The sequence below is a fragment of the Hyalella azteca genome, unplaced genomic scaffold (genome assembly GCF_000764305.2).
Source record: "Hyalella azteca isolate HAZT.00-mixed unplaced genomic scaffold, Hazt_2.0.2 contig6127, whole genome shotgun sequence".
NCBI lineage: Eukaryota > Metazoa > Arthropoda > Malacostraca > Amphipoda > Hyalellidae > Hyalella > Hyalella azteca.
In genome coordinates, this window is record NW_025936295.1 from 508,438 (window position 1) to 536,093 (window position 27,656).

General features: G+C 36.8%; 1 protein-coding gene across 2 annotated transcripts in view; it reads right to left on the reverse strand.

The window, feature by feature from the left end:
* Positions 1-5,406: 5,406 nt before the first annotated feature.
* The window catches only part of LOC108669030 (dachshund homolog 2), a 44,507-nt gene continuing 22,257 nt past the window's right edge, over positions 5,407-27,656 (reverse strand). The window contains exons 2-7 of one of the 2 annotated variants that reach the window (XM_018156313.2): positions 25,709-25,923; positions 15,986-16,226; positions 8,929-9,512; positions 8,384-8,599; positions 7,563-7,790; positions 5,407-5,682 (exon numbers count right to left, since the gene is read on the reverse strand). In XM_018156313.2, coding sequence (XP_018011802.1) covers positions 5,501-5,682; positions 7,563-7,790; positions 8,384-8,599; positions 8,929-9,512; positions 15,986-16,226; positions 25,709-25,923 — 1,666 coding nt within the window. In that variant the 3' untranslated portion in view covers positions 5,407-5,500. Of the gene's footprint in view, positions 5,683-7,562; positions 7,791-8,383; positions 8,600-8,928; positions 9,513-15,985; positions 16,227-25,708; positions 25,930-27,656 lie in introns of both variants that reach the window. The other variant, XM_018156312.2, reaches the window with a different exon arrangement.

Consider the following 27,656-nt stretch of genomic DNA (forward strand, 5'->3'; position numbering starts at 1 on the left):
TGAATAGATAGTTCTTAATAACCTATAATGGGTAAACGCTGGTATGAATGCACCGTGTTTAAATAATTTAAAGTCTAACCGTTCGTTATGCAAGTCATTGAGCTTTGCTTCCAATAAAATAGTCTATTATAAAACAATTTCCGGACGAGCCGTGAAGAATACCTTTCAATTCTCTAATTTCCAGTTCAACTTCACTAAACCTATTGCTTTCATATTCTCATGTCAATTTATCGGGCTATTAGCCATCTGTTCACTAAAAATGTGTGTGATCATTACTCATTTCTTTCGTCAGTCTCATCTCCAGCTCGGGCACATAATGGTTCCCTGTTGGGCACCCACTGGGCTCTACAAGATACCCTACTGAGCTCATGCTCGATCCAATACCCTTTTAAACGGAATAGAGACACTCCCCAGTGATCAACCCGCAGCGATCACTCTTGAGACCCACGGTCTGTACCAACATTTCGTTCCGATTCAAAGCATGTTGGCCTTGTGATTGTATTAGAGATTCGCTAAGCAATGAGCAGTTCCGAGTAGAGTTGATGGCTGTATTAAAGGTTTTATTAAGTGAATAGCACCGAGTGGATGCTCATTTAACAGTGGGATGGAATACAGTTTATCCCCAGGATAGTGTGCACGAGATGCCCAGATGGAATCGCGTCGTGCGTGAAGGATGCAGAGATGGGACGTAATTCCATTTTACGCTTTAGCCGGAATGCGCGGAAACTCTCGGTTTAAAGCATTCCATGTGAAACTTTTCGGAACCAGAATAATTTTTTTTACTTCCTGTTTGCTTCTCATGTGATTAAGAATGCATGGCTGATGACTTTTATTTTGTCCCATGCTTTTGAGTTTTTTCATCAAGTAGTTCTTGAAGATGCGCACATATGTATATGCAGCTCATACAGTCGTAGCCAAAACATTTGTCGCAATTGATATATTTTGGATTATTGAATTATGAAGTCCAAATGAAATCACGATCAATCAAATATTTATTTTTAGAAAAAAAAGGAAAAAATTATCACGAACGAAATCTCACACGAAAAATTTAAATTATGACAAATTTAATCAAGGTATGAATATTTGCAATGCTGACCCCTATTACGAAGAACCTCTACTATTATCTTAGGCAGGATATAAATCAATTTCTGTATGAGGTTATTATCAATAGAGTTCCATTCATGCAAAATCAAATCCTGTAAGTCCTTTTCAGAAGTTGGCTTGTGTTTACCTTCTTATGTTTACCCTCTTTGAGAATGGCCCATGAACTTTCGATAGGGTTCAAATCTGGAGAATTTCCAAGCCATGGTGTCAATTCTTTAATAGTAAAATAAAAAAATTATTAAAAAAAATTAATACTTTAATTGATCTCACTGACACTAAGACAAGGAGCATCATCGTGCTGGAAAATGCAATTTCGGTCATGGAACTGATTGTTAATTAATGTAATCATTTCTTCTATCAGAAATATTTCGTACCAAACTGCATTCATTGCCGTGCTTGTGGGAAATAAATGAAGTTATCCTGTTCCCTGAACTGAGAAGCAGCCCCGAACATGCATGTACGGTGCCTGTACGTAAGTTAATTACATGAAATAAATCATATCATTCATGAAAAATCATTTTTCTATAATATTTTATTATGCCGATTCGTACAAACAAATTACTCAAAAATTTATCGTAAATAGCAGGACAGGTCTATTAGAAACAAATTAATACGAATTATACGGACGAAAATGTATAATCTTAAAATATTGCAAACTTTCAATAATCTATCGGTTTCCTAGCTTATGGATTTGTATAGTTAGTTTTTGTTCCAATTCTAATTCTAATTGTGTACTTTTGAGTCTCCCGTGCAACTCATTGTATTCGTAATATCGTCATTGATAGACGTTAGATTAACTATACGAATTTGGAGTGTATATATGAACTGGTATTTAGAAAACATTGATATTAATTATATTTATCAGCAGTGCACATTGGGACCATTTAATATTCAGCTACACCAGTTAATGCAGTTTGAATATAAGAAATTAAATATAATTTTTACAGAATTTCAAATCATGGATAGTATATTTACATCAAAATGAACTAATAATCAATAATTATCAGATGATAGTCAATTTAACATAACCAAATCGATTTGAATTTTTGATAGGGATGCCATAGGACATGTAATGAGAGCCCCCACGCCCAGCACTTGCGGTCACCATTATTTATAAATAAAGAAACTTAACGCACGAAAACATCTTGAATATTGAGCTAAATCTAAATCGCAGTGATTAGTGAACAACATGAAGTGAAAAAATAGCTCTAAATAATTCTTGTTTTATTATTTGACGCTGGCGATCGTGATAATTGTAGCCGCACGCAGCGCGGCTTCAGTCGCAGAAAATGTCGTGCCAATGATTGATTTTGTGTCTGCTTAGCTCTTCTATCTGAATTTAATCTTTAAAATAAAGTGAATTGTTAGCCATTTTAATTTTTCCAATTCTTTGTTATGTGTATAAACAGGATCGACTATTTTGTCAATCCTGCTATCGTATAATTGTATTGTATTGTATATTTATTGAAGTTGTCGATTCAGAAACAATGTTAAAAAATGAATCCAGTGCCCCCTATTGTATCGATTTGGAACTTTTTATATAATTGGAAATAACCAATTATCTTGATGAATAATTCATTTTTTAAGTAATGCAATAAAAGACTTTGAATTTAATACGCCTACATGTTTTCATAATAATCGCAATCCTTCGACGTCTTTGAAATTGACAAAAAAGACTTCCTTGGTTGAATACTAACGTTCTTTCTGGAAAAAAACAATGGTATTTTTTTAGAGGATTTTATTACACAAAAACTTAAGTTTTTTGAAGGACAACTTGACATCACTCACAACTATAACGTACAATTTGAACTTAATGTCCTCTTACCACACAGACAGAGCGAACGACTTCGCTGGAAATTACACAATGATGAGTATGAAATATATCTACAGGGTATTACATACATAAATAAATTACGATCGAATTTAGTATGTAAGACAAGATTCCATTAAGTTTGTACAAGTTAATAATTATTCAATAGGAAATGAATACAGATGAGATCTGTTCGATTTATTCATCAATTCATTCATCCAAAACTGAGCATAGAAAAAGAAATTTATTCAGGAGAAAAATTATGCCCATTTTAAACTAATTTCACGAAGTAATTGATACCTTATGAACTGTTTTTCCACACTAATCGATCATATAACTATATTAAACTTCCTGTTGTACAATATATAAAAATTTAAGAATTTTAAGAATTTTCAAACTGATTTAAGGGTTATAAAAAATGTAAACAGTCTAGTTCAGATATATTTGAATTCAAACGAATTCAATTCGAATTTTTCAAAGAGAAACTTTATTCTTCGTAGCTCTTGTGCTAAGTAGAAAAGATTCAATCTTTGTACCTACAAATTTTGGGGTAATTTATGCATGACAATAGGGAGAAATAACTCGTGTATCCTTGTTTAACGTATTAATTCAGAGAATTTCCGACTTGAGTTCACATGAGTAATTACACTGAATTCATATTGAAAAATTGTTAATAGAATGAAATCAAGGAAAAGTCATCAATCAGAGATTTAATATTTAATTTTTCGTAAATATACTGATTGAATATGTGAGACCCTATGCTGCTAGTGTCAAAAAATTAATGCATATGAAATTAAAATATCATCCACATGAAAGTTCCTTTACTAATGCCCATTATGAATTTTAGTTTCGTGTCCGCAAAAATAAAATTGAAACTGAATGGTTTGGTCGTGTAAATTATTATGGAAATTCAAAATATTACGGTTTCCGAAATTCTTCGATAAATTTTCCTATTGAAATTTGACACAAAGAGTATTTCCTTGTGTTTTTTTAATTGCCTTTATTCCTCATTTAAATTCAAGTTTCCATAAGTAGATTTGCAATTTTGTTTTCAGAAAAACTTGCATGCTCGAAAACTCAAAATTCCTATACTCTCTAGCCACATTTTCATTACTAAAACTTCACTTCTAAAGTTAATCATCTTACAGTTAGGTATATTTACATACAATGCTCGTTTTCCCTTAAATAATATATTTAATATATATACACTGGCACATACTACACCGAGCTTTTCAAAGTTCCATCAAATTAGTCTGTTTCTATAAATGATTTTCCTGGGTTACTGAATATTAACTAATCACAAAACGATAATATGCGCGTACTATAAGACCTGTAGATGAATATTGCGAATTAAACTATATACCTACATAGTTCATAATATATACACTACATATAGTAAGTTGTTAGTATGTATAAATAGAGTACATTATGCCAGCTACTAAATGTGGCAAGACAATTTGACGAAATAAACATTTGTGATAACTATTTGATGGTCATAATTACAAATGAGGCATGTTTAATTTAGTTAAATTTTTTATTAAAGCTAAGTCGCGAGAGTTTGTTCAATAGCCATAAAGAAATCCGGTATGAAGCCTTTGCTATTTGAAATTTATAACTAACGTTTTATACAAAACAGATCAATATCGACACGATAATCTAGTACAATAAAACGAGCCATTACTTGCGACTCGATTAAAGTGCTTTAAACTTTACAAAAGACAGCTAGTAAATTGTCCCTCGTATACACAAACATTAATAAATTAAAGTTCACCACAATATGACAAATGAATACATTGAATGTTGCAATGAATAAACTTTTGTCGATGTGAAAAATGGCAATCATGTAGTGTGTCAATCCATTATTCAGTCTTTGTTATTTTCACTTTAAGAGAGTTAAAATTCATATTTATAATTCAGCGATATTTTTTAATGTCTACATGTTTTTCGGACAAAATTTTAACGATGGCATCGACTTTTGTCCAAAATAAAGTTCGAATTTCACCGATGGTATTTAATTCTTTTCATGATGGTATTGATATATATCTCATGATAGTCACTGAAAATCTTTTAAATCTATTATTTTATATTCCAACTCTCATCTGAAGATAAGTGATAGATGTAGATATAACTCTTCGCCATTTCTTTTACTATTATAAATATTAATTTGATATTAATCTCCAACAGATTAATGAAGATATTAAATCCATAGCAAATTAATAACTTGTCATGAATGTTGTCAAATAAAATTCTTCACCACACGGAGCAAAAAGGAACTTTTTTGCGCAATACATTCTTGAATTAAATTTCTTCATATAGTATTAAACTTTTATAACTTCTGATCATGAATGTTGTCAAATTCTTCACCACACTTAGCAAAATAAAATTACATAATGCATCACCAAATTACATTCGATTATAATCAGTAATTTACATTCATCGCCAGGATCCAACACTAGTGGCGGCTACGAGACCAGGTGCGACCATGAGACGTGAATGTTGTCAAATAAAATTTTTCACCACACTTAGCAAAATAAAATTACATAATGCATCACCAAATTACATTCGATTATAATCATTAATTTAAATTTATCGCCAGGAGCCAACACTAGTGGCGGCTACGAGACCAGGTGCGACCATGAGACGATCGCTGGACTCCTTAGCCAGGCCCTGCAGCACGTCTCCAGCCTGTAGTCCGTCCTGCTGGAAGTCCGACGTCAGGGCGTCGATTTCCTTACGTAGCGAGTCTGCGGATGGAGAAGAGGAAGGTCCTACTAGGGATTAGTCATTGTTGCTCGATTATTATTATTATTATCATGATACACGAGGAAGGTCCTACTAGGGATTAGTCATTGTTGCTCCAATTGATTAGTGATTTTTGCTAGAGATAAGTGATTGTTGCTAGTGAGATTAGTGATTTTTGCTAGGTACAAGTGATTGTTGCTAGGGATAGATGATTGTTGCTAGTGGGATTAGTGATTGTTGCTAGGTATAAGTGACTGTTGCTAGAGATAAGTGACTGTTGCCAGCGGGATTAGTGATTGTTGCTAGGGATAAGTGATTGTTGCTAGGGATAGGTGACTGTTGCTAGGGATAAGTGACTGTTGCTAGGGATTGGTGTCTGTTGCTAGGGATAAGTGACTGTTGCTAGTGGGATTAGTGATTGTTGCTAGTGGGATTAGTGATTGTTGCTAGGTATAAGTGATTGTTGCTAGGGATAAGTGACTGTTGCTAGGGATTGGTGTCTGTTGCTAGGGATAAGTGACTGTTGCTAGTGGGATTAGTGATTGTTGCTAGTGGGATTAGTGATTGTTGCTAGGTATAAGTGATTGTTGCTAGGGATAAGTGACTGTTGCTAGAGATAAGTGATTGTTGCTAGGGATAGGTGACTGTTGAGATAAGTGACTGTTGCTAGAGATAAGTATTGCTCCAAGTGATTAGTGATTGGTGACAGTGGGATTAGTGACTGTTGCTAGGGATTAGTCTTTGTTGCTCGAACTTTATTGTTATGATACGTTGCCATTAATTATTATTGATTTTATTGGCAATTTACCATTAGTAACATGATATCGCTTGATAGAAATTTGATATTTCATTTTATAATAAACCGATGTTGTTGTGTTTGAAAATCATCTGAATGAATATTGATATAACTTTAAAGCATTCGAATATTTATTTAACAAGCGTTCATTTTGATAAAAATTAATTGATTTTAACTAATTGGCAAATATTTATTCAATTTCGACTAATGGCAACAATAGCTCAATGCTCAGGTTGAAAACTTTCTGGAAATTCAATTTCCTCAACAAATTCAATTTGAAAGCAAATTCAATTTGCTTCAGTCGTTTCGGCATCTAATTTATTCATCCTGTATATCAATGACTACTCATACATTCTTCTAATTATTCCTACAATATAAGAAAGAATGGCCATTTCCCTTGGCGTTATTATATTCCTCCTTTATCTCAATTGCTGATCCTCAAATCACATCATTATTCCGGCAGTATTACATCCAATAACAGTTGTCTAATTACTAAAAAGGATATCAAAACGACTGTTGTGATCAATACTATTACAATAACTTACTGCATTACGGTCAATAACAATATAAAAACATTTTCCCGTCTTACCATTGGCTTCTGCCATAGCGTCCGAAGAGTCGGTATATGGCCGGCATTTCAAGACGACTGTTGTAACCAATAATAATAAAATAACCTATATATAAAAATCAATGACAATATGAAAACATTTTCCCGTCTTACCATTGGCTTCTGCCATAGCGTCTGAAGAGTCGGTGTGGCCGGTATTTCAAGACGACTGTAGTGATCAATATTACAATAACCAACTATATAAAAATCAATGACAATATGAAAACATTTTCCCGTCTTACCATTGGCTTCTGCCATAGCGTCTGAAGAGTCGGTATGGCCGGTATCTCAAGACGAATGTAGTAACCAATAATATTACAATAACCTATATATAAAAATCAATGACAATATGAAAACTTTTTCCCGTCTTACCATTGGCTTCTGCCATAGCGTCCGAAGAGTCGGTATGGCCAGCATTTCAAGACGACTGTAGCTATCAGTAATATTACAATAACCTACTATATAAAAATTATTGATAATATAAAAACATTTTCCCGTCTTACCATTGGCTTCTGCCATAGCCTCTGAAGAGTCGGTGTGGCCGGCATCTCCCTCTTTGCGCTTCCGTTGCACGACCTCCAAGTCTAGACGTTCTTGCAAGCGTCGGCGCAGTTTCTTGAGTTTAGCGCAACGTTTTTGCATCAGGATTCGATTTTTGTGTTCTTCCTGAAGCTGCTTTTCCAAAGACTCCCTCATTTCTCGTTCACGCAATACCTCCATTTTTAGCTCAGCTGTTGAACATTGCAATGAAATGTGATTAGTTTGTAGTCGCAGTATTATTCTTAATGGTAAATATTGACAGTATTAATATGAAAGAAATTAATCTATTTATTTGATTATTACTAGAGTAATGGACATGAAATTATTTTCCATTAATTTTTGGGGAAAATTGTTCTTTGTCTGTACCAAAAGTTATGACAAGAGAAAAAGTTATTCTTCAAAACATGGTTTTAGATAATTTTATCATCTGCAAAACCGTCCAGCATCGTTACTTTTTTAAAACCTAATGCTGAAAAGATGCTATTTTCTTCCCAGTTTATCAGCTTTTAAATTATTTAAACACATGAACGATTATTTATGAATAAATAAATAAACGAGTATATGCATCATCTCCCCACAATCGCAGAAAATTTGGCACAAATCATGCAGGTATCGCAAATGAATTAGAAATATAGGAAAATATCAACAAAGTTCAATAGATCTTCTCACCTTTCGGTGTTGTGTCTTAAATTAAAAAATTAAAAAATTAGGCACAAATCATGCAGGTATTGCAAATGAATTAGAAATATAGGAAAATATCAACAAAATCAATAGATCTTTTCACCTTTCTCGTGTTGCGTCCTCCTCTCATGATGGCGGGCGTTCTCCTCAGCCACTCTAAGTAGCCCCAAAATATTCCTCAGCAGAACCTCAGTTGAGGACAACGGGGCTGACCCTAGCAGCCCCACGGGGGGGATCATGGAGCTGATGGGGGACGGGCCCAGTTGGGTCTGGCCCGGGGTACTCGAAGACCGCCCCCACATGTCGAGGGTGTCCATGGCTGAATATTGAGCGTAAAAACAAAATATTATTTTTTGAGTGCAATTTATAATTTATATTCAAAGAAAAAAAACAATCTCTCAAGCCAAGACCATCAGTACTACCATATCCGTCATACAGGACTAATCAGGAAAAATAAATAGAAATAACGGGAAAAGATACGATATTTCTAACATTACCATCCTTGTAATAAATTATATAATTTCATATACTATGGAAAACGATTCTCAACCTTCCTCTTTATAGATGTCATCATGGATGACACATCAGATAATATCTACCGAGAAACAAGTTTAAATATCTTCATTCTAATATCTTTAGACGACTTACATTCATCTTTATCGATATCATCATCATCCATTTCGGACAGCCTTTCTTCGTCTCGAGACGAGCTTTGTTGTTGTCTATCGTCATCATCGTGCATGGCTCGCTCCGAGTCGTGACTGATCGTGTCGAGACGATCTTGCGCACGGTTCTCATCCTGCCCCGTGACTTCGTCAACTTTGGATAAATTTAGAATCGGAGACCCGTTTCTGCTGGACGCAGATCTATTGTTCATATCGGAATCCTTGTTGTTGGAATGCTGCTGTGCTTGACTCGACGCCGAGCCGTGTGGATCATGAGCATCGTCTAATACTGTTGAATTAGCGGAAGACGTGGGGGGTGTGGGAGAAGATGTAGAGGGTGGAATGAGTGACGTAGGAGTGTAGGGAGCGCTAACCGAGTGTAGCTTATTCTGTTGTTGCTGTTGCTGTTGCAACTGATGTTGCTGGAAAAGATGTTGCTGTTGGTGGAGGTGATGTTGCAGCAAAGTGGACGATCCCAAGGAAGTGGGTGTGAAAGTAGGAGGAAGACTTCCACGGCGTTGGTCATTGGACAACTGGCGTTCGCGCTCTAGACGTTCTTCGTGGATTCTGTAACAGGGAGAAATTTTTGTCTCTATTAAGGAATATATCCAAAAAGAGGAGAAAAACGATTAAATTATGATTTTTGACATTAATTATAGAAAGGTTCAATTCTGTAAGCAAAATCCTTGATGATCATAATTTGGATTGCGCCGCATACATGTTGTACGCGAGGCTGTAACGAATATCACAATTCATGACTATTAAGACTACGATATTCTCACAGAGTTCACAAAATATCGGAAAACATCAAGCGAAGAAATCTGCGTTAATTTCAAGAAGCGAAAAGCCGGCACAGAGCACAATGAGAGTAAAACACGACTGATTATAATGCGAGCCTAATCTTCTTAAGGTCCATCATTCCCTTTCGTTGAGGCTTTTGAGCTCCCTCGTACACGTGCCTCTTCTCTTTTGTCATGACGAGAAGAAGGGCTCAGTTTCTGTGCCATTCTTCGGTTGCGCGCGGTCGCGACTACCAAACAAAAGGCTGACATCTTGCAAAACTGTCAACCGTGTCAAGGAGCTGCCTTTTGGCTCCTTTCAGAGATGTTTTTTGCATATTGCAATTTTTGCAGGAACTTTATCCATGGTTCAAGGGTTCAAAAAAATAGCAGATTGTGTTACAAATTTATTCGTGAAGGTGCAGGAGACTTAGAGCTTTATTTCAATTTTTGCGATCTATTTTGACCATAACAATGATTATAAATAGAGAGAAAAATTTAGATTATACCCCAAAATCAGCTTTCTTTAAATGGATTTATCTTGATAACGATACTGTTTCTGGACAGATTATTCTGAGGTATAAATTTAAACAATGGTTTTATCTTCTACGATACTGTATCTGGACTGCTTATTCTAGCTTCTTTAAATTTAAACAATCGTTACCTTGATAACGAAACTGTATGTGGACCGCTGATTTTGAGGTATAAAGCTAAACATTAAATGTATCCATGAACATTTCACTGGTATAGCTGTTGCTTCTAGTGTTGCATGCATGTAAGGCCTGCAGAATCTGGTGGCGCTCTAATCGAAGATTGGGGCCTTCATTCTGGCGATTTTTTCCTTGCCGGGGACTTTGACGTCTAAGAAATAGATGAAGACAGGCAGCCGGCAGCAACTCGTTGATGCAGTAACACAATGTGCCAATATTGATCAGTCGCAGCCAACATCACACCGTATTGTTGCGCCTCCGATGCTCGCCATTCAACAATGATTGATTGCAAAATGGAAGACGCTTATCGATTGAGAAATTCGATTGAATTTTTTCTGCACGCTTCAGTGGTATTCCTTTCACCGCAGCCGGGTTTCTTCAAGGATAAACTTAGTCTGAAATATCACGTTGCATGTGAGCGATCTTAGCTGGAGTGGTGGCATATAACGGCATATACAGAACGGTGTTGCAAGGGTGAATAACTTAATTATTTTCACTCTCCTTCACAAAAACGTATTGATTAACGCCTTCGCGGATTATATAATTAACCAGAAGATACTCAGAAATGAAATGGGGAAAAAATAACAATTGTTCAGCTTCCATCACTTCCTAATTCACCCTGACATTGAATATTAAATGTTCTATTGAAGAATATCTTACTCAATATATATACTCAATTACATCCTACCCCAATAATTGAGCTCCTCAAAGGTCAGGCATTTAGCTTTCATTTTGGCTTCAATGTCTGTTTTTACCTAAAAATTGGGCCATGTACTCTAGTGTTATTTCTACCGGAATTGTAAATCAGATCGCTATTGAAGAGTGAAGCTTCTTCTCACTCGTGCACACGGTGGGTATTCAGTACCGCTTCCTAATTGTGGGCTACGTCGAGTCCCACTAAGCCTAACAGTTATAAATGTTGCGTATAAATGTTAGGTGCGCGTTGGGCAACTACCCACGCGTAAACAACCTACAGTATATGCGTATACTTGGCCTATCTTTGAACCATTTGAATATTTGTTAATGAATGCTGCTGGGAATGGCTAAATTTGTTTTCACGATGCGCGTTGGGCAACTACCCACGCGTAAACAACCTTCAGCTACATACGTATACTTGGCCTATCTTTGAACCATTTGAATATTTGTTAATGAATGCTGCTGAGAATGGCCAAATTTGTTTTCACGATGCGCGTTGGGCAACTACCCACGCGTAAACAACCTTCAGCTACATGCGTATACTTGGCCTATCTTTGCTGCATTTGAATATTTGTTAATGAATGCTGCTGGGAATCGTCAAATTTATTTTCACGAGCAGCCATTTATTTCCTGCATGAGATTATTGAATAAATATAGCCATTACAATGGATTTAAAATGTCATGTAAAACAGTCCGGTTCCAAATTTTATGACCACCAAACTGAGAAGAAAATTTAAATTCATCACGATATACAGAAAAACATTGGGTTGTTAATCTTTGTGGAATAGTAGAAAAATTAACCTATATGTGCAAACAGTTGCAAAGGCATTTGTAATGTATTTATGTATACGCTTTAAACCAAATTATTTTCAAACAGCACATTCATGTATTGACGATGTTTCAAATGTGACCGCTTTAACCCAAATTATTTCCAAACAGCACATTCATGTATTGACGATGTTTCAAATTTGACAACATTAATTTTCAAATCAAAAAGAGCTACGAAATACCAACGTCAACGAAAAATACCGCTCGATTCATTTTTCAAACAGCAAATCCGTGTATTGTCGATGTTTCAAATTTGATAACATTAATTTTAAAATTAAATGGAGCTACGAAATACCAACGTCAACGAAAAATACCGCTCGATTTATTGCAAGAAAAACTAACACTTATTATTTGTAGATCAAGTCTGTATTTATTCGGCGGCCATGAGTGGCCACCACTACTTCGCCTTAGATCTCCGTAGCAGGAGCCAGGCTTCGTGACCGAGTGTAATTGCCACCGCTTGATTTACAGACTTCAAGAGCACATACTTTGTACTCACTACCAGAATAGCCACACCTACGAGCCATCGTCATTGCATTGCATACATAAAGCCCACACACAACTCGTCTTGGCATGATTCTAACTCCATAACTTCCAGGTTAACTTTACAACGCTTATACCAGAATAGCCACACCTACAAGCCATCGTCATTGCATTGCATACATAAAGCCCACACACAACTCGTCCTGGCATGATTCTAACTCCATAACTTCCAGGTTAACTTTACAACGCTTATACCAGAATAGCCACACCTACAAGCCATCGTCATTGCATTGCATACATAAAGCCCACACACAACTCGTCCTGGCATGATTCCAACTCCCTAACTTCCAGGTTAACTTTACAACGCTTATACCAGAATAGCCACACCTACAAGCCATAGTCATTGCATTGCATACATAAAGCCCACACACAACTCGTCATGGCATGATTCTAACTCTCTAACTTCCAGGATAACTTTACAACGCTTATAGCTGTTGATGGATTTGACAGATAAATAAAAGGTTGGACAAGTTACTCGTTAACCTTTACAACATAAACATAACCTTTAACCTGTCACAACATAGAAGAGGTGTCGTTATAAAGTAAATTATCCCTGAGTATGTTCGTTTTACGTTTCTATCCGTCCATGGTACAAAGATTACGTTTAGGAGGTGAGTCATGAATATGTCTAACCAAACATCCAGGACGTTCTCTTTTCATTTCACATTTCAAGTTCGCTATTTTATATCTTCAATATCGTTAGTACGAATTTTCGGAGAAAAATTTAATATATTATGTACTGTCATTGTCATCGTTGTTGTTCTGCTTATGTTATCGTTGCGGAACGGAAAATTTAATGGAATTATACAGAACAGACGGTGCGTAAATATTTCATTCTATTCCAACTTTAGGACGCCATGTGACACACGGATTTTGGTTCACGCATTTTGGTAATCACGTATAAAGTAAATAAATGATGATCAAACTCCATACGATTAAAACTTCACTCGATTTCAGACTGCACGATCACAAGTATAACTAGTCATTCAGTACCGAATATTCATACGATCACAACTGTAACTCGTGCATCAGTACAAAACATTAACTCTTTCACAAATATAACTCGTACTGCATTACAAACAAATCAACCAAACATTCACGCGATCCAGACCCCCACGATTACGAACACATCGTGTTATACGGCCGTGCGCACTGATGGAGTTCGGCACACGGCCATAAGCACAACATAATCTCATGGCAATGATAGTGAGTGCTGACTATGATTCATCATCACAGGGGCGAAACCCCCACTAATGGACATGGGGGGCAATGGCAGGGATAATGACCGTCGTGTTGCCGATCAAACGTACAATTTAGCAACATAAACTATTGCAATGACACCTCCGGCTGCCGCGCACGGACAACACGTAGCTACACTGCAGAACTTGTAGTAAGTAGGAACACCGCAGAACTTGTAGTAAGTAGCAACACCGCAGAACTTGTAGTAAGTAGCTACACTGCAGAACTTGTAGTAAGTAGCTACACTGCAGAACTTGTAGCAAGTAGCTACACTGCAGAACTTGTAGTAAGTAGCTACACTGCAGAACTTGTAGTAAGTAGCAACACCGCAGAACTTGCAACAAGTAGCAACTACCAAAGAACTTGCAACAAGTAGAAACATCTAATGAACTAGCTACAAGTAGTAACTACCAAAAAACTTGTAGCAAGTAGCAACTACCGCAGAACTTGTAACAATTAGCTACTGCCGCTGAACTTGCAGCATATAGCAACCGCCGTAAAAATAGTTACAAATACGAACTACCAAGAACTTGCAACATGTACCAAATACCTCAGAACTTGCAACAGAAACCAATTACTACAGAACTTGTAAAAAGTACCAACCAACACTGAACTTGCAGCTAGCACAAACTACCACTGTGCTTGCAACAAGTAGCCTCACCACAAAACTCGCAACAAGCACCAACTACTGCAGAGGTTGAAGCCATAACCTCACTGCCACAGAACTTGCAACAATCGAATAATGGCCCCGCAGGTTTTTTTTTCTTCCTGCAATCGCAGCAATTGTGGAACAAACTGCTGCTTGTCTTGAGGTCTAAATGGCATGAACGACTATGAGTAATACACTTATTTAAGGGCGCGCTGCACACGCAGCTTTATACTTCGTATTATACGTCTGTAGTTCCTTCACCGGCTACGTCATTAATGGATATAGGAGCTCAAATGATCATGTAATTCAAACGAACAATTACCAAATGTAAGCAAAGTTATTACAGCTTAAAACTTTTTTCGGTAAAATGGGGCACAATTGAACGAGGAAATATTTGTACGTATCCAACGAAATACACTTGATTTACGTTTATTATAAAAAAAATTCATCGCAAATAATGCTCTCTTTACAAATATCACCTGCAGGAAAAAATGCGGCTAATTCCAATTCTTTACCTTATACGGAAGCGGCAAGAATGCGATGTATGCATCAATAAAGCTTTACCTTGGTCCTCATTGGGCGGTCGACAGTCCTAAATGACCAATGCGATATCATCGGCATCTCTGCATCAGTCCTGAGGTAACATTCCGAGCGGCGTAACTTCTCCCTACAAATCATTGGATGTCTCCCGGAATCACTTCAAATGCGCCCCTGTCACAGCTACAGCCACGAGTAATCGTTCAGATTAAAAGCAGTGCCGCCGAATTGTGCCTCCGAACGTAATTTGTGTAGTTCGAATGATTGAAATTGCTGGTGTTGCCCGATTAGTAGTTTCTTCAATGGTCGAACCTTTTGAATGCTGATACGGCAAGCCGTTTGCTAAAATATGACTCCATTACAAAGGCCAACTATTCATTAGACACAAACGCAACTTCTCACTATTGAATAGAACGTGCTTAAGTTCTTTTTGTTACCTGGGAAGCCCGTATTTGCTATTATTTCTTTTAATAATCGAGAGGCTAGATTCCAGAAGATGATCTGATAAGCTTAATCACATCCCTGTCACAGTTTTATTACAAGCGACATCGAATCCGCGCTCGAACGTTGCGTCTGAATCCAAGCGCTTCTTGTTACCGCTAACAAGACATTCAGCGCTAAAACCTGCACCAAATCTGCTATCTTAGAATATAGATTATTTCCCCACTCCACGAACGAATACCAAACGAATGGATTGTTTCAAAGAGAAATTGTGACATTTACAAACGAAGTCTAAACAATAACATAATATGGAAGTTACTCTCAACCCTTAGCAATGATTCTATGGTAGATCTAATTTTGTACTTCCAGAATCAAAATTTAATAAATATAAACCAATTGTAGGGTAAATCCATGCAGTTACTGTACGCCGCTACTTTACCTTCATATGCAGTGCACTATGGTAACTAAATTTTAACTTCATATTACGTAACTTATTGACGCGATGTGTAAACATTCAACATTTCATAAGGATTGTAAAGTTAATTCTTCCCCTATTAATTTCATTTTTATTCACAATATTCAAAATAATGATTAAATTAAAACCAATAACAAACTCACCTCGCCAGCGTCTCAGTTTTTATCGGTGGGTGTTTGAGTGGGGATCCGTCTGTGGGGGAGATGGGGTGGGGCACACCCGGTCCACCCGGCAGTCCACCCGACAGCCCACCGGGCAACCCACCCGGCAGAAGTGGGGGATACCCCAACCCTGCCATGTGTTGTGCCATGTATTGCAGGGGGTTGAAGTGGGGAGGCGCGTGGTAGCCGTTCCCCAGCAGGGGGGATTTGTCCAGACGGTGGTCTGTTAAAAATAAAATTTAAACATACGTTATTGAATCGCAAATTTTTATATGTGGCTTATTAGTAACAAATGTTGAGATACCGGATAGGAATCGTTGCGATATCGTGATATTTGCTACATAACCAATGGACGTTTGGAATCCTTTCTTTCGGCACAGGGCGTAAGCTTTGAAAATTATATAATGAAAAGACACAAAAAAAAAAACACAAAATAATTTACCTGATAATAATATGATAATCAATCTGATCTCATGCTTTGATACGACTAAATTAAAGGAGAAAATATTACTATCGACTTGTCAAGATCTTTTAATGCAACGCCAGAGATGTCATTTCTCGGTTACGTGCAAAACTCTAAAGACTGCATTTCTTCTACATACATTTTATTCTATGTCCAAAGGAGTTGAATGCAATTTTTCACCCATAAAAACACGCGTCAAAATTGCCAAAATTCAACAGTAGTTCTTTCGGATTCCGGAAGATACGCTTTTCCCATTTACCTTTTTCAGTTTATTCATTACATTTCGCAGAGTTTACTTCAAAACCAACTGCGAGGAGATCGTGAAAACGTTGATATCTGAATGGTACTGCCTAATTTTTACACCAAAGTGATCGTCAGAAACGATTCCTAATAAATAATGTTCCTCAAATTTACTCACTATACTCAAAAATGAACATAAAAGCAGCAAATTTCCTAATACCCCCATGCCATAAAGCCGTCGGAAAACAACCCTTTAGCCCTGGTACTCCTAATTTATTCCGCAAGTCGTGGCGCTGTCAAATATTTTCACTTGTATCGACTGTAACGCGCTGGAGATTTTGTAATGGTTTTACACAGAGCAATTAGCGCCGCTTATCAGATGACGAGCTTACTGGCTTGTTTGTTTGTGGCTCTCTTTCTGCGAATTAGAGTGGGAGTTTCCAGAGGCCAATATTTATGGTTACTGAAGAAAACTCGTTAATATTCATCCGTAAACAAGTTACGAAATTGAAAGAATTTGCGACTGGCCAGACTTTTCTCGCTCCTTCAGGGCATTCAATGGGTTGCGTCTAATAGATTGCATTTAGCGCAAGCCGATGCAAAATATAAGTCAACAGCCTTATATGCCGTAAATTCTGAAATTATTAATATAATAAGTATTACACCATGCAACGTTCAATAAAAAAGGGGGAAAAATTACGTGCCGAAGAATCTGATATTGAAGTCAAGATGATATGGAAGGCATGCCGAATAAGCTGATTTAGAATTCTAAGCGAAAAGGAAAGAATTCCGAATAAGTCGATGTAGAATTCACGGAGAAAGGCATGCCGAAGAAACCGTTATTGATGACAAGGTAATATGGCCTTAAGGCACGCCATATGGAAGACATGCCGAAGAAACGTTATAGAATTCAAGGCGATATTGAAGACATGCCGAAAAAGGCGGTATAACGGTCCAGGCAATATGGAAGGCCTGCCGAAGAAGCCGAAGGCCTGATTTCGAAGTCAAGGCGATATGGAAGGCTTGCTGAAGAAGCCAATTTAGAAGTCAAACTGATATGATAGGCTTGCCGAAGAAACTGATTAAAAAGTCAAGGCGATATGGAAGGCATTCCGAAGAAGCCGACATAGAAGTCAAGGTGACATGGAACGTATGCCGAAAAAGCAGACATAGACTTCAAGGTGACAGGGAACGTATGCCAAAAAAGCAGGAATAGACTTCAAGGTGACATGGAACGTATGCCGAAAAAGCAGACATAGACTTCAAGGTGACATGGAACGTATGCCGAAAAAGCAGACATATACTTCAAGGTGACATGGAACGTATGCCGAAGAAGCCGATATAGAAGTCAAGGCGATGAAGAAGGCTTGCCGAAGAAGCCGATATAGAAGTCAAGGTGACATGGAACGAATGCCGAAGTAGCCGATATAGAAGTCAAACTGTTGTGGAAGGCTTGCCGACGAAGCTGATTTGAAAGTCAAGGCGACATTGAAGGACTGCCGTATAGGAGCCATGTACAAGTGAAGGTGATACGGAAGGCTAGCCGATGAAGCCGACATAGAAGACAATGTGACATGAAACGTATGCCGAAGAAGCCGATATAGAAGTCAAGGCGATGAGGAAAGCTTGCCGAAGAAGCCGACATAGAAGTCAAGGTGACATGAAACGTATATGCCGAAGAAGCCGATATAGAAGTCAAGGCGATGAGGAAGGCTTGCCGAAGAAGCCGATATAGAAGTCAAGGCGATGAGGAAGGCCTGCCGAAGAAGCCGATATAGACTTCAAGGGGACATGGAACGTATGCCGAAAAAGCAGGCATAGACTTCAAGGTGACATGGAACGTATGCCGAAGAAGCCGATATAGAAGTCAAGGCGATAAGGAACGTATGCCGAAAAAGCCGACGTAGAAGTCAATGTGACATGGAACGTATGCCGAAGAAGCCGATATAGAAGACAAGGTGACATGGAACGTATGCCGAAGAAACCGATATAGAAGTCAAGGCGATGAGGAAGGCTTGCCGAAGAAGCCGATTTAGAAGTCATGCAAGACACCTCGGCAGCCGGCTTGTGTGCCTCCTTTGTTGTTCCAGGCCAGGATTTATGGAGCAAGACAGTGTGAATGAATAGCCTGAGTAAATTGGCCTGCGGTGTCTGCAGTGGTGGTGAGACAGCCCTACTCTGTTGCCATAGCTCAGGAACAAATTCCTTCGTAATGAATCCCCTCAAATAATGTAAATAAGTAGAATAACTGAAAAATCAAACAACTGTGCAGCAACTTTCAACCAATGAAATCGTAGCAGGATCTAAACATGTATATGAACAAATCGAACAGAAACAATAGTAAAGCTTACGCATATCATGAAATTGTTAATAACTCACTTGGTGAACATGTTGATTAACGCATATGTGTTACATATTGTAGCTAAAAACTTCGTGAAATTAAAAAAGTTACAGAGAAGCGAAACATTACAAAAATATGGTACAGTCTCCAGTAATAACAGTCTCATATGAGTTCGGGTTCCTTATATCATATTTAATTGCATTGTTTATTAGATAATTTAGATAATTTTTATTTAGATTTGCAATTGTTTATTGCAAATTATTCAATATAATTTAAATAAATGATAATTAGCGCAAAGAATATTATCATTTGTGTTGTACTTTACTGGGTCTGAAAACGTCCAGTATCAATACCAATATAATAACTCAAAAACAATTGAATTCATCATTCGAAATAAATTCAATTTGATTCTCTCAACCCCACTAAGTAGGGCAAACTGAAGTCAATTGGCTGACTTCTCGTCTCCACTTGCTAGAGTGCGCTTGTTCGGCTCCCGACTGTCTCGAGATAATTGTTGCTGTATTTATGGCTCTATTTACACATGAATTAGTTCAAGTTGAGAACAGTTCGCGCGAGAACCTTGAGTATAGATAACGAACAGCCGTAGTACGTCTCAGTCTCGACTATTGAGACTGAGACGTACTGCGCTGAGACTTGTGAGGACGTTTAAGTCGAGTAAAGGCTTTGCAGTGTTCAGAATATTGCCCGTCTGCTGCCACTGTAAATAATTTGTGGCGACAACATCGTTTTTACCTTTTATTGAGCTGATTATACGGGCCAAATAATGAGAAGAAGGGAAATTGCGAAAAAATCATCACCGTTCTTCTCTCTTGGGCTGTTTCTTTTTTAGTTTTGCGCTATATTAAATACTTATGTTCAACTGGAGTATTATAGCTCTTAAGTGACAATTTTTTGCAACTACTTTTTGTTAAAAAAATATCGGAGCCTGCAAGATTTTAAATACACAGCACAATAATTTATAAGTGAATATTGCCTACATTCGTAAACAATTTAATAACCCCAACACACGTACATATTCAATGGCCACGGTTCGCATGGGCTCAAGCTCTGCCCATTGATTATAAGAGTCGAGGAGCAACACTACCGAGGCTCAAAAAAGTGACACGTCCACTTTACTGCGACTTCCATTACTGCCGCCCCACCAAGAACAAACATCCTGCAAGCCACATAAAAAATTGATTGGCTTCAGTTGTCATAGTTAATTACGGCATTTATAGTCCCAAGCGGCATTCAAAAAGAGTCAGTTTAATTAGATCGAATTGCTGGAAGCAAAGTGCGATCGCCTCTTCCTGTGGGACGCTAAAGCGGTCAAAGTTGTACATGAGTACCAGATGGTTTGTGCACATTAATGAGATGTACGCATGGTAATACATCATGCCAGACTGTGATGTGTTTCAGCCTTTAGGCGGCGTATTAAGTACACTTTAGGATGTTGTTTTTTGCCCCGTCGGAGTTGACGGTTTTCCTATAGGCTTTTTTCGTGCAGAGTATCTACTCGCTTGCAATAATTGGGGGATTGTTGTTTCATTAGTGCATGGTTAGCCTGAATATTTTTGTTCATGTGCCATGTGCTACCATAATTTTTCGTGAAAAGTAGTTCGTGAATGCAAGAAAGATACATCATGTAACTTTAAAAAAATTAATAAATGTGTATTTCCTGCTACTTGAATCATTGAGCACGGAATAATCCTCTTTTATATCGCATGAAGCAGTTGCACTCCTTTATAATAATTGCTGAGGTATTATTTTCCAAAGTTATATAGTAATTGGAGAATATATTAGCTTCTATGATTGAACAATGAGAGGTACATGAGATGTACATATAAGTTATTAACAATGTTCGTTAAATAAAAACTAACCATTACATTATAGCAGTTGTTCTAGCATTACTGTATATGCCTTATTGAAATGTATTATTCTATGCATTCAATTCAACACTCAATGAATATTTGCACAAGCATATAAATCATTTAACTCAAGATAATTCGAGCTCTGGTGCAGGCACAGTGAACCAAATATAAGCGAAGGGTCGGCCGCTCAGTCCAGCGTGACATAATTGCCAGAAATTAACGGTAATCAATCAACCAATAAGAAGATTATTGGATTTTATCTGTACCGGGGCAGTGGCCTGGACTTGCACCCTGGGCGGTCAGCTCTTCAACGTTAAGTTGAAGTTTAAACGTATTAAGTTCAAGTGAAGCGGCGCTCTAGCACGAGTTGAGTGGACGCGGCTGTGTTCGAAATTTGGCAGCGTTGTTTGATCATTTCATTTTCTGTGTTTGAACATACATTCCGTAAGTTTGAAAGCTTAATGCTACAGGTCAGATATTTGCTTTCAATTTCGTTTATATCCAAAAAAATTAAATAAACATAAATTACAAATTTTCTCATATTTTTATACACATGCAAACACTGTGATTTGGTAGAATTTTTCTGTTTTGATTAATATCAAATTCAACGATACGCAGTTTTTCAAAGGATTTTGATTTTTTCGTACAAATAATTTTTTTTGGCTGTGATTATTTTGAATTAATTAGTAATTTTAGTCGCGTTAGTCCAGGAACGCTTTGAATAAAGTTTAATGCACCGCCTCTAGTTCATACAAAAACAAATAAAAGATTACCTACTACTTTAATTGTGCTTCAAATTTTGCCTTTCGTGATTACTCCTACATTTTTTTTAATAATTGAACAGTGTCATCTTAAAAAAATATTGCAGTATATTCCCACAATTATTGATCCAACTTGGTCATTTCTAAAGAAACTTCGATACTTTAAATTTTTTATAAATCAAGTCATCGATACTTTAAATTTTTTTATAAATCAAGTTGACGCTTTTTCTGTTTTTTTTTCTATGAATTTTTTCGTAACTACATTACAAGCTTCACGCAGAAGTGAGCACAAGGCAATAATTGAAGCACGAGTTGAAGCGATCGTGAAGCCCGCAATAAATCTGATTGGGATTTTTCAGTCAGATATTGCCTTTATAAAGATGCTGTAATTGGCCACCAGGGTGGAGGGTCCATCAATGATCCTATTTATTGTAAATTGGGATATTAGGGCACTCGAGGCACTTAATAGACGAGCAGTGAGGGAAATATGAGTAAAATATTTCGTAAAAATGAAGTTAATATTGAAATGAATTCTGTGCGTTAGTACGTGGAATAAACAAGAATTTTAATATGAACGTGAAAGATTTCACATAAATTCCAGGTATTAGTTACGGAACCCCTTAAATAGCCGATAGATTTAATGTAATTTCTTCAGCTATTCAAATTCAACAAAGAATTATATTATTCCTCAATTAAATATTCAGCGTAAAATATCCATGGTTCTGAGCATTATATTTAAATTTAAAAAAAGGTTAAGTGTCATTTGATGCAAGTAAAGTATTTTTATTTAATTAAGTTTTAGAAACTTGATAACCATCTCCAAAATCTTGTTTAAATAACATTGTCTTACATAAACAAAACTCTAAAGAATTCGATCATGTCTCTCAATATTTAAATCTTAATTTTTATGTTTCAATTTCCAAGAAGACGAATTGTGCGAAGTTAGAATACAATCTGAATTAAAACAATTACTCAATATTATCGTCTAGCAGCTGATAAAAATAAAGAACCACATTCGTATTCATACACATAGTCACCTAGTAATTCACATAGTAAGACCAATGGATTAGCACCCAATAAAATAAGCGGAAAACTAGTTAGAAGTGTCGGCAACAAACTCACTAGCAGTGTTTTATTGCTGCACTAATTATATCAAATAGCCGCGTGCAGCTCTGAACCCTTTGAACTGTCAAAAGCAGATGGAATAACTTACAAATGATTGGTGTAAATTGCCACTCAATTAGCATTTATTTCGAATAAAACACCGGAAAACAATCATATTCTCAAGAGATAATAGTGCTTTATAGCGCGAACATTTCGTTCTTTTTGAACTGACAGCAGCAGGCGAAATCAACATGAAATCATTGGTATATATTATTTTTAAACCAATAAACAAAAAAATGAAATAATTCGGGGCTTAAATATCGTAATTCATTAACCTATTTGTAAAAAATGTTTTAAATTGGTCTTTATTAATTATCAGAGCCAACTGATAACATAAATAATTTGGGAGAAACACAAGCTACAGCAACGAAGCTGGAATATTTATTTCAGGAATCAGGGTGGATTTCTAAAAATATCCAATTAATATTTTGTACAGAAGATATATTCCGCAATGACATTTGCTTGAATTTAACAATAGAGTCACGTACACCAAAAGCGAACATAAACCCTCGGAAGTGTTCTCACTCATGAAATTTCAATTCATAATCCAATTTTAAAAATCTAATTCAGTAAATGACTTTCCAAAATGGCTTCGTAACAACACTCATCAATAAATTATTGAGCTTGCAATTGATTGTACTAGAATTGATAGTTGATGCGTTGGCGTAATTATAACTCTTGGCTAAGACTCCAGGGCCTATACTTTCAAAAAAAGTTAAGAGATCGTAAGTTCATCAGCCAATCATTGATGGCCTTTCAAGCAAAATCCACCAATCATAGACAAGAAAATAAAGCGTAAGTACTTACGTAAACTTAGCGAGTTTTGAAAGTATGGCCCCTGATTGCAACGAGCAGACATAACCATTAAAACACCGAACCGCTGCCTCTCTTACGATCATCAGCAGCTTGCAAGTCAACCATAAAAGTCAAAACTGAAGTAATTATCACTGCAGCAGCTTGAAATGTTTAAAAAAAGTTTAAAATCCCATATCGATGTTTGGTTGCCACGGAACCAATGATTTTGATCCACAACCGTACCGCTGAATAATTATTAAAACCGAACTCAATAATCCATCGAAATTATTCAGCCGAGCTACTGTTTCATTATTGTTTTTATTTTTCATTTTTGAACTATTCAACTAACTTTTTTCGGTCTGAAAGTCTGCAAGATTTCTCGCGCTATGCATCAGAATGTGCCTATATAACAAGATATTTTTTCATTCGTACTTGAAATCAATCAATACAATTCAGTTAAATTTGATAGCGTTTCTTCGTTTTACGAAATTAATTTGCTGGAGTTTCAATTCAGCAAACGTTTTGTACTCTTCAAAATACAAAGTGCACAGAGCGCAATCAATGTTCGCTACAATATATACATAACTGCAGTTTTCGATCAGTCTGCCCTCATCTCAACATATTACCGGGATTGTTCAGTCACGTACTTTAGCATTTAGTTTATGCTGTTACTTCAAATGGACACCGCGTCAGATGTTCAGCGAAGTTCTGCAGCCGTGAATGAATGCTTAATTTATTATGAATTCCCAGCGATAATCCAACGTTTCCGGTCATAACAGACTGTTTCCCGTTCTGTGGTAACCAAATTTCCATGTGTGACTAGCATACGCGAAAATAAAATTCGCTTATGAGTACTGTTGACTTTTCGAAACTCATAATTCACTAGTTTTTTAATCGACCAAGATTCAATTGAATTTCGTATGTCTGGAATTCCAACGTACGTACATTAATTCATGCCATTCACATAACAATGCGGGGGAAAATATAGTTTAACGCGAAGACTAACCAACTAAAACCCTTGTCTGCCCCAAAAGTATAATATAAAAATGATAATCAAGACTAAGAACAAGAGTATTGCACTTTAAATACATTGGAAATAAAAGTAACTTAATGTACAATTGATTTGACTCACCTGCGAAAGTGCTTTCCCTCCCTCAACATATACTTACATTCACCTTAGCATTTAGTCATAATAAGCTGAAATAAAAGCGAAGTCACTCTCACCCCAGCGTTTAATTTTATTTAACTGAAAAAAGTGAACTCACTCTCACTTCAGCGTTTACTTATGTTAAACTGAAATTAAAGAGAACTCCACTCACCTCAGCGTTTACTTATATTAATTAAACTGAAATAAAAGCGAACTCATACTCACCTCAGCGTTTACTTATATTAAACTGAAATAAAAGTGAACTCACACTCACCTCAGCGTTTACTTATATTAATTAAACTGAAATAAAAGTGAACTCACACTCACCTCAGCGTTTACTTATATTAATTAAACTGAAATAAAAGTGAACTCACACTCACCTCAGCGTTTACTTATATTAATTAAACTGAAATAAAAGCGAACTCATACTCAGCTCAGCGTTTACTTATATTATACTGAAATAAAAGCGAACTCACACTCACCTCAGCGTTTACTTATATTAAACTGAAATAAAAGCGAACTTGCACTCACCTCAGCGTTTACTTCTATTAAATTAAAATAAAAGCGAACTCACTCTCACCTCAGCGTTTACTTATATTAAATAATAAAATAATAGCGGTTTTAGCGTTTATTAGGCCGTAGGCCTGTCGCCGATTCTTAACATCGCAGAACATTCACAGCATTTTGCGGTCTCGAACGCACAACTCACTGCTACAATTCTACTGTGCTTAACCGCCCGGCCTCCTCGCCGATTCTGACCAGAAACTGGCGCACAGAGCTGGGATCGAACCCGCGCCTCTCTGCCCCAATCTTGGTACTCTGAACTGTAACCACTGGGCCACCCTAAAATAAACTGAAATAAAAGAGAATTCACACTCACCTCAGAGTTTACTTATATTACACTGAAATAAAAGAGAACTCACCTAAATGTCCATTAGCGAACATCCCATTGACACCATTGATTGAGCCGGTGCCCCCGTTGGGCATGCCTGGGGGCGAGCAGCCGTTAAGTCCATGTAGGAGGCCTGGCTGTCCCGCGCCTACAGAGTCGAGATGTCGCTTCTTAAGATCGTAGAAAGCATCGTGTGTAGGAGTCATAGCCATGAAGTCTGAGGCTCGTTTAGGGGGACGGCCGGGTCTGGAGCTGTGGGTAAGCACACAACAGTACGGCGGATAAACTCGTGATCAGAGGTTAGTGTTGAGAACCAAAAACACATGCCCGAATGTCGGAGGAAATTTTTGAGCGAGAAGATAAGGGTAAGGAGTCGAAAGGGGAAGTGATAGCAGAGCGAAGGAGTATAGGGCAAGAATTAGGTATAGTAAATAATACAATAGGCATGAACTTAATTATAGGAAATAATAAAATGTAAATGGAGTGAAAAATATCACTGAATATAAAAACCCAATACCTAAAGAAGACACACCAAAAATCACGCCGCAAGAAAAAATTTGATCGTGAGTATAAACAAGGGAAATTGAAAATGTAGCATTGCAGATAATAGAGTGTATATTTTGGAGAGGAAAAACGTTATAAATTTTGCGTTAAAAACTTTCGAGTGAAGCCAATTTATATAGAGGAAGATTTAAAAAAAAATAATAAAATTTAATTTTTTCCCGAGCGACTGCAAAATTTGATAAGTTATTTGAATTCCATGACCAAAACGTACATCTATTTTTTCCATATTTCTATTAATTATAAATGATGACATGGATATTAAAATTTATTTTAGCACGCAAGATTGTGGTAGCGAAAACAAGCAACGAGATTTCAATGTTTTTTATGAGTTAATTAAAAAAATTACGAATCTCATTGTGCAATGACAATCATGATGAGTTACAAAGCAATTGTCATACATAAATAAAATATGTATTCGGTTTTCTGCATTTTGACGCGAAGTACAATAATTCCCGCATCTCCAGCATTCGTTAGCGAATATCAGGTAGAATACAGAGAAAGACAAAATTCTAAAATATGTATAAATAAATATTTTATTGTGATGACACACGAAGAATAATGCGTGGTTTGGACTGGGCATTGTTAAATTCCAACTTATGATGCATAACTTATACGCGGCTTCAGCGACCTGAAACGCTTGTGTAGAAAATGTTCCCGTGAGAAAATTCTGGAATATTGTGATCCATTTCAAAATATTTTAAAATATTAGTCCAGTACTCTGATTGATAGTTCACATGGACTATTTCATTATGAACCAAATAATTTACTAGCGCGTCAAAGTTGAACAAAAACTTGTGTTCTTCTATGTAGGTGAAAAAAAATCTATGATTTGTTTGTTTACTTCACACAGAAGAAAACATTGTAAATGTGACTGGCAGTGCATACGAAAGACGAAAAAATTTGCATTTAGCTACGAACAAAGATTAGGAACAATCCTCGTCACGCGGCAATAAACATGTGTAAAATATCCCTAATGTAAAGAAAAAATACCCCGTATTTCACTACGCCATGGTATAAAAAACATTTTTTACTATTTATTATTGCATTGTTGAGCGTCCAGCACTGCAGCGTAGCGGTGCAAACTGGGGTAAAAATCGCGAGCTGGGGAGAACATGGGCGAGTTGAAGGCGGATGGGCAAGCAAACAAACACATGGAAATCAATCAATACCCTGGAACAAAGACCATAAAAGACCGATTGATACAATCATAAAGGATAGCAATCGTTCGTAAAATTGAATGAGCACGATAAAAAGAAACCTCCAGCTGCAACGAGAGCTTTTGTTCCGTTGTACGATTGGATAAGAGACAGCAACTTAGAAATCGAACGGATTTTAAAATTTCCTGGGCACGTGGGAGCGTTACTGGGAACGTTTAATAATCAATTCCATTACATTTAATGCAATATTGCTAAAAA